The sequence below is a fragment of the Chiloscyllium plagiosum genome, chromosome 7, assembly GCF_004010195.1.
Source record: "Chiloscyllium plagiosum isolate BGI_BamShark_2017 chromosome 7, ASM401019v2, whole genome shotgun sequence".
NCBI classification, from domain to species: Eukaryota; Metazoa; Chordata; class Chondrichthyes; order Orectolobiformes; family Hemiscylliidae; genus Chiloscyllium; species Chiloscyllium plagiosum.
This window is the reverse complement of record NC_057716.1, coordinates 105,539,168-105,548,024: the sequence shown is the minus strand read 5'-3', so window position 1 is coordinate 105,548,024 and position 8,857 is coordinate 105,539,168. Positions and strand designations below refer to the sequence as shown.

The 8,857-nt window shown below is 47.6% G+C and overlaps 1 protein-coding gene across 4 annotated transcripts in view; it reads left to right on the top strand.

Annotated features, from left to right (window-relative positions):
* Nucleotides 1–8,857, top strand: part of znf142 (zinc finger protein 142) — a 41,750-nt gene that overhangs the window by 26,101 nt on the left and 6,792 nt on the right. For all 4 annotated transcript variants that reach the window (XM_043694345.1, XM_043694344.1, XM_043694347.1 and 1 more), the window contains 2 exons: nt 1,291–1,468; nt 3,898–7,369. In XM_043694345.1, the coding sequence (XP_043550280.1) occupies nt 1,291–1,468; nt 3,898–7,369 (3,650 nt within the window). The remainder of the gene's footprint in view (nt 1–1,290; nt 1,469–3,897; nt 7,370–8,857) is intronic.

Genomic DNA, 8,857 nt, shown 5'->3' with positions numbered 1-8,857 from the left:
GTGTATGGAATGAGCTGCCAGAGGAAGTGGTGGAGGCTGGTACAATTGCAACATTTAAGAGACATTTGGATGGGTATATGAATAGGAAGGGTTTGGAGGGATGTGGGCCAAGTGCTGGCAGGTGGGACTAGATTAGGTTGGGATATCTGGTTGGCATGGATGGGTTGGACCGAAGGTCTGTTTCCATGCTGTACATCTCTATGACTCTGACTCTGAGTGCTATGCTTAAGTACTTTGGACAGGAAACAGTTAAATTCAGGAAAAAAAAAAGACTTGCCATGGAATGTACAACTGATGGCTGAAGTCTCTGTGCACACAAGCTGTTGGCTTCCTGGGTTGGACCGAAGGTCTGTTTCCATGCTGTACATCTCTATGACTCTGACTCTGAGTGCTATGCTTAAGTACTTTGGACAGGAAACAGTTAAATTCAGGAAAAAAAAAGACAGAAAAAAAAGACTTGCCATGGAATGTACAACTGATGGCTGAAGTCTCTGTGCACACAAGCTGTTGGCTTCCTGCATCAGTTGTGGTTGGCTGTCTTTTCTGGAGACTTTGGTCTTTATTTTGAATTCTGCCTTGTAATGCTGAGGTTTTCCATTGGTTTGCAGAGAAAAGTGAGAGAGGCCAGAGGCTGTCCCTCAGGCAGGTTTCCTCCTGTCTGTCTATTCAAATCCAATAGGTTTTCTACACACACAAACTGGGTCATATTACCTCTGTCTGAACATATTGTAGACTTTGACTGCAGTCAGGCGGTTGAAACTTTATTGCTGGAACAGCACAGCAGGTCAGGCAGCATCCAGGGAACAGGAGATTCGACGTTTTGGGCACAGGCCCTTCTTCAGGAATGTCAGGCGGGCGGCTCATGCTCTTTGCAAATGCAGTATTCTCCTGACTGCAACCAGTCTCTTTGCATTGCAAACTGTTCTTCCAGAAAAGTTGAAAATATTTATGTCTGTTCCTTCATAAACTAAAATTTCAGAGGACACATTTTCAACCTGTTTTAAAGTTCCTTTTTAACTGATGCTTCAGACCAAGTGGGAGAAGGCAGTGCAGCAGAACCTGATCTGCCTGATATGAGCAGCTTCTTTTGAAGTTTTAAAATCTTCACTTTGCAGTTTATTTATGTCCCCCTTTCTTACGATATTGAGACCAGAACTGTGTACGGTAATTCCCAAGTGGGATAAATAATTTCTAAAGAAGTTCAAGGAGTAGGAGGAGTATTGCTAGAGGATGTTTCTGGGTCTAATTATTTTATTTTTGTTGTTGTTGATTTTAAACCTTCCTTTCTAGGCGAGAAGCCACATAAATGTGAACTGTGCGATTTCACCTGCAGGGATGTAGGCTACCTATCGAAGCACATGCTCACGCATTCTGACGATAAGAACTACATGTGCACAGAGTGTGGTTACATCACCAAGTGGAAACACTATCTGACTGTGCATATGCGAAAGCATACTGGAGACCTGAGGTAATGCACTTTGTTGTATGTGAATTATATGCTTGTCCAAGAATGATAGGTGTCTTTCGGGGGGACAGTGCTAGGGAGTTATACCCATTATTCAAACACACTCAGCCTGTGTACATTAGTGCACTGGAAAATTCCCCTTTTAACTATCTTGTCAGGTGCACTCAGGATAAGTTTGGCATTGGGTGAGATACAGAGTAAAGGATTGTATGCTCGTTTATACTGAAAGTAAAGCTATCTCTACATTGTCTCCATCAGACAGTCCCAAGACAGGGATAGCATGGCTTTAGATACAGAGTAAAGATGACTCTGCACTTTTAAAGTGAAAGTAAGGCTCACTGTACTCTTGAAGTGAAAGTAAAGCGCTCTCTGCAATGTCCCTGTTAAACAATCCCAGGACATAGACCATATGGAGTTAGGTACAGAATAACGTTCCCTCTACTCTTCTAAAATGACAGGAAAGCTCACTGTACTGTTCCAAATTGAAAGTCCCAGGATAGTTCAGAATTAGATACAAAGTAAACTAACATTGCTCTTTTAAAATAAAATTAAAGTTCCCTCAACACTGTCCTCATCAAACACACCTAGGACAAGTACATCACAGGATTATATACAGACTAAAGAGCTCTATACTCTCTTTAACTGAAATTAAAGCTTTCTCTATTCTAGTAAACTAAATGTAAAGCATCCTCAACACTAACCCAATCAAACACTCCCAGGACAGGGACAGCGTCGGGTTAGCTACATAAAGCACCCCCTACGCTTTTTATTTGAAAATAAAGCTCACTCTACACTGTCCCAATCAAACACACTCCTAGGGCAGGTACAGCACAGGGTTAGATACAAAGCAAGGGTTCCTTGACACTGCATCCTATCAAACATTCCTAGGACAGGGAAAGAACAGTCTCCTCTACAGTTTAAACTGAAAGTAAAGTTCCCTTGACGCTGTCTCCATCAAACACTCCTGGTATAGAGACAGCACAGGGATAGATACAGAGTAAAACACTGTCTGTATGGTCCCTAGCAAGCACTGTCAGGACATGGACAGCACTGGGGTAGATACTGAGTAAAGTTCACTCTACATTTGTAAACTGAAAGCAAACTGAAAATAAAGCTGTTTTTATTATTTAAACTGAAAGCAAAGTTCTCTCAACGCTATCCATATCAATCACTCCCAGCACAGGTACAGTAAGGGGTTAACTACAAAGTAAAGCTTGCTGGAGTTGTGGATAGTGTGGAGGGCTGTTGTAGGTTACTACGGGACACTGACAGGATGCAGAGCTGGGCTGAGAAGTGGCAGATGGAGTTCAGCCTGGAAGCGTGAATTTGAATGCAGATTATAGGGTCAAAGGCAGGATTCTTGGCAGTGTGGAGGAACACATGGATCTTGGGGTCCATGTCCACAGATCCCTTAAAGTTGCCACCCAGTTTGATAGGGTTGTTAAGAAGGCGTATGGTGGCTTTCATTGGCAGGGGTTTGAGTTTAAGAGCCGTGAGGTTTTGCTGCAGCTCTATAGAGCCCTGGTTAGACCACACTTGGAGTATTGTGTTCAGTTCTGGTCGCCTCATTATAGGAAAGATGTGTAAGCTTTGGAGAGGGTGCAGAGGAGATTTACCAGGATGCTGCCTGGACTGGAGGGCATGTGTTCTGAAGAAAGGTTGAGGGATCTAGAGCTTTTCTCATTGGAGGGAAGAAGGATGAGAGGTGACTTGATAGAGGTGTACAAGATGGTGAGAGGCATGGATAGAGTGGAGATCCAGAGACTTTTCCTCAGGGCAGAAATGTCTATCACGAGGGGGCATAATTTTAAAGTAATTTGGAGGAAGGTTTAGGGGAGATGTCAGAGGTAGGTTCTTTACACAGAGTGTGGTGAGTTATGGAATGCACTGCAAGCAGTGGTAGTAGAGTCAGATACAGTAGGGACATTTAAGCGACTGTTGGATAGGCATTTGGATGATAGTAAAATGAAAGGTATGTAGGTTACTTTGATCTTAGAGTAGGATAAAAAGTCTGCACAACATCGAGGGCTGAAGAGCCTTACTGTGCTGTACTGTTCTATGTTTTAAAGTTATCTGTACACTGTCACCATCAAACACTCCTTGGACAGGGACAGCACGGGGTTAGATAAGTAAATTCCTCTTTATTCTTTTGAACTGAAAGTGATCTGAAAGTAAAGCTGCCTCTACACTGTCAACATCAAAACCTCCCAGACAGAGACAGCATGGTATGTTGATATCAGCATATGGGAAGGGGAGATAGGACCCCTTGAAATGCGTATTTGAAACCTGGTTGGAAAGTTTGCAGTGTTTTGCTAAAGCCGTTGTAAGAAAATACCTGTTGGAAGAGAAGGGGAAAGAGAAATACCTTACTAGCCCCCTCTTACTGAAATTGGTTGTTTTGTCATTGTGCTTGTACTGTCCTTGTCTTGCAGGTACCATTGTAATCAGTGCTCGTATCGTTGTCACCGTGCAGACCAACTCAGCAGCCACAAGCTCCGACACCAGGGCAAGTCGCTGATCTGTGAGGTGTGTGGCTTTGCTTGCAAGCGGAAGTATGAACTTCAGAAGCACATGCAAGTGAAACATTCAAAGGACTACCAGATGCCCCTCTACCAATGTCAGTACTGCAGCTACCAGACGAGATACAAGCAGGCCCTCCTGAACCACGAGAACTGCAAGCATACTAAACATAAGGAGTTCCGCTGTGCCCTGTGCACCTACAAGACTTTCAGTAACACTAGCCTCTTCTTTCACAAACGCAAGGCCCATGGCTATGTGCCTGGAGACAAGGACTGGTTGGAGAACTATGCCAAAGAGGAGATGGCAATGAACTCCAACCACATTCTTCTAGGGTACGGTGACACGAATCTCCCTTTTTCCGGCTCATCCCAGACGGAAATGGCTGTCGTGACTCCAAGAAGTGAAGGGTGGCAGAAGAATTCAACTGCAGTGGAGGACCAGGAGAAGTTGTACCAGCAGCAAGACTTTGTGAGCCCTCTCCTTGGGCAAGAGGCCTCTCAACCTGGGGAAGAAATGCAGAGTGGTACCATGCCACACGAACCCACACAGTTAGAGCAGCATCTGGTGTACTCTGCTACGGCAAGGCAGGAGGCTCAGCCTCTCACCACCCACCCAGGTGGCACTTGCTCGGGAATGAGTCGTGTTATGGAGACAGAATTTCAGAAAGGTTTGGGAGGAAATGGCTCACAACTAGAGGAAGTGTTTGAAGCACAGCTGGAGTTTCATAGTGCCCCATCAGATGAAGTAGCAAAGCAGCTTTCAGACTCCCAGCTGCCAATCTTGGACTCCTGGGGACCGTGTGATACTGGAACCATATACAGGGACTTTGGACTTAACACTGGGGTCCATGTGGAGGCTAGCGATGGCAACGATGAGGCTGACATTGGAGAGCACATTGAGGATGAAGAAGCTGATGGTGGGGAACACATCATAGGGACTCAAGAAGAAGTAGGCCACAGTGTTGATGTCTTTGCTGATGAAGATCAGAGTGGCAGTTATGAACTTCCAGGTAAAAGTGAAGGAATTGGCAGATCCTCCCAGATGGAGGATGATACTTCCACAAATGTCAAGGCCAATGGGACGTGGATCAGTGTGATGGAGTCTCACCTGACTCAACCCAGCAATGAAAACGGGGACACGGCCGCATTTCCGGACACGGAAGCTGTGAATCAGGTCAGTCCTGAAAGTCAGGAGCAGGCGCAGCTCTCCCAGTCGGAATCTGAGATTAAGGCTTTGCGGAAGCAGGACAAACAGCAGGCGCAGGCCCTGGTCTTGGAGGGAAGAGTACAGATGCTGGTGGTGCAAACAGACGCCCAGGTGTTCAAGTGTGAGAGGTGCTCATACGTCACCAGGAAAGAGAAAGCCATGGTCCTCCATACAAAGTCTGGCTGCCAGAATAAGAAATCGCCCCTAGTGTGCACTGCCTGTGGAGCCACCTTTAAACAGCAGAGAGGACTCAATACGCACTTGCAGAAGAAATGTCCTGTCATCGTAAAGAAACACAAGCTTTATGTACGGCAAGCAAGAGTGACAGAGTCCAAACTGGAGCTGGTAGGAGAGAAGGAACAAAGTGTGGAATCAGAGGTGAGGAAGGTGAGGGCGATAGCAAAGAACAAAGGCAAGTGCACCAATGTTGGTGCAAGTAAGTGGCAGGAGCTGAGCCCAGTTCCAGTGCAACCTGACCAGCTGCTCACTAAAGTAACTGATTGTGGAGTGAGCAAAGATCATGTCATTGAAGGCTTATCTATTTCTGCCGCAGAGCAAGACCAGCCTGAAGGAGAGCTCCTTGCTACTTGTGAGGGAGTGGAGGCCGGATTCTTCACAGATGAGGCATTGGCCGGTGCTCCTCCGGTCCTAGATGAGAATCTTCCATCGACTCAGAGAGAAGGGACACCAGAACACACACACATTGCTGAGCAGTCACAGCAGGAGTCAGGGACATGCAAGTTCCGGTGTGAACAGGGCAAGTTCTCCTGTGCCTCATGCCCTTTTGTCTGCTCCAGTGAGTCAGATATTGGCAGCCATGTGGCTGGTGGCTGCCCAGAGCCCCTCAAGCTGCCCTGTGGATTCTGCGACTTGCTGTTCCGCTCCGAGAGGGCATTAAGGAACCATCAGGCCATCAAGCACACTCAGGAGGAGGAGCTATCAGACCAGAGCGATTCAGATGAGCTGGAGAAAGGATCTTGTAGTGAGGATGAGGGGAATGGAGATTCTGGGGAGGGAGACAACCTAGAGGACAGCGATGGCTCAGAGCTGGAGGGCAGCCCCAAGCAGAGACGTTTCTTCTGCTCCTCGTGCCCCTTCAGCTGTTACCAGGAGCGAGCCTTGGACACTCACAGGAAGAAAGGCTGCATGAAGCCTGGCGAGCTCCAGTGCAGCCTCTGCTCGTTTGTCTGCAAGTCGGCCGTGGCCCTCAAACACCACACCCACCTGCATGGCAAGAAGTGCTGCCGCAAGAGGCCCCGCTTGAGCTGCCAGCTGTGCCCGTTCACCTGTAAGCAGGCCCGATGCCTCAAACAGCATGTGGCCATTAAGCATGATGGTGTTAAACCCTACAAGTGCCACTACTGTGACTTCAGCACCACCCGGCGCTACCGCCTTGACGCACACGAATCCCTGCACACTGGTGTCGGCCGCCTAGCATGTGATTCCTGCCAACAGACCTTTGGCACCGGCTCCAAGCTGCGGATCCACAAGCTGCGAGTCCACGAGAAACGGCCCACCCACTTCTGCACCCTGTGCGACTACAGCGGCTATAACCAAAATGACATCACCCGGCACGTCAGCAGCTGCCATGCCGGTGAGCCGAGCGCGGCCTGCGGGCGCTGTGACGCCCGCTTCAGCTCAGAGGGTGCTCTCAAGCAGCACTGCCTGCGGAGGCATGAGGAGAAGGTGTGCCACGGCTGCCCGTCCTGCGTGTTCGCCTGCTACAGCGAGTCCACCCTGCGGAGCCATGTCCAGAGGCAGCACCCGCAGCTGGAGTGCTCCTCCTGCAAAGAACGCTTCGAGAAGCGAGACCAGCTGGAAGAGCACAAGAAGGTCCACTTCAGCCACCACTGCCCGCACTGCGATTTCGCCACTCGGGAGCGGCAGCAGCTCATCCAGCACCTGCTGGATACCCATGAGGACGAGGAGGAGGCAGATGGCAGTGAGGAGGGAAAACCCTTCCATTGCCCCTTCTGTGAGTTCACCTGCCGCCACCAGATGGTATTTGACTATCACATGAAAGCTCATGGTGGCACACGGATGTACAAATGTACCGACTGCGACTATACCACCAAAAACCGACAGAAGATCACATGGCACATACGCATTCATACCGGGGAAAAGCCCTACAAGTGCCACCTCTGCAACTATGCCTGCGCAGACCCATCGCGTTTGAAGGTGAACTGATTTTCATTGGCATATGTTCACCACTCGTTCCACAGCAAGGTTCATTCACTACATGTGCTCACTCACCGTGCCTGCGCGCGTGCACACACACATGCGCGCACACCAGTTTTGAAATTCCTCCACCCTTTTTATCTCTGTAATCTCCCCCAGCCTTTCAGCTACAACACTGGGTTAGATACAGAGCAGAGCTGCCTCTATACCATCCCATTCAATACTCCCAGGACAGGGACAGCACAGAGTAAAGATTCCTCTATACTATCCCCATCAAGCATTCTCAGGAAAGCTACAGCGCAGGGTTAGATACATTAACAAAGCTCACTTTGCACTGTCCCCATTAAAAACTGAAGGACAAGTACTGTACTGGGTAAGATATGGAATAAAACTCTCTCTCTCTACACTGTCACCCATCAAACACTCCCAGGAGAGATACAGCACTGTTATATACAGAGTAAGGCTCCCTCTACACTGTCCCTATTGTATACTCTCAGGAAAAGGACAGCATGGGATTAGATACAGAATAAAGTTCACTATACACTGACCCCATCATATGCTCTCAGGAAAGGGACAAAATTGGGTTAAAATCAGAGTAAAGCTCCCCTACACTCGCCCCTTTCAAATTCCCCAGGCAGTGTTCTGTATGTGGTTAAATATTGATTAAATCACACCCCATATTGTCCCCATCAAACACTTCCAGGATGGGTGCAACACAGTGTTAGATACAGAGTGAAACTCCTACTCTTTTTAAACTGAAAGTAAAGCTTCCTTGACACATTCTGTCAAACACTCCCAGGACTGGCATAGCATGGGGTTAAATACAGAGTAAAGCTCTGTCTACTCTGTTATGTTTTAGAATCCTGATTTTGGAAACCCCCTTCCCCTAAATTTTCCCCAGTTTCTGGGTCTGTTTTGTTATTTATTTGCCAGCCTTTTGAGTGCTGCAGTAATTTCTTGACTCATTTCAAAATTCATAATTTAATGACTTGACTGATCTCAATCTGAGAATCAGGGACTTGATGCCTGCCTGCATGATGCAGTACCAGCAAAAGTGAGGAAACTTGATTCTTTTGAGAACAAAGCAGCCAGCTTGATTGGCACCACATCCACAAGCATCCACTCCCTCTGCCATTGATGCTCAGTAGCAGCAGTGTGTACTATCTACATGCACTGCAGAAATGCACCACCGATCCTTAGACAGCATCTTCCAAACCCACAACCACGTCCATCTAAAAGGATAAGAGCAGCACGTACTTGAGAAAACCACATCTGCAAGTACCCCTCCAAGCCATTCACCACCGTGACATGGAAATTCATCGCCGTTCCTTCACTATTGCTTGGTCAAAATCCTGAAATTCCCTCCTTAAGATCACTGTGGGTCACCCTACAGCACATGGACTGCAGTGGGTCAAGAAGGTAGCTCACTTTCTCGAGGGCAACCAGGGCCAGATGATAATAATTCTGGTCCAGTCAGCAATTTGCAAG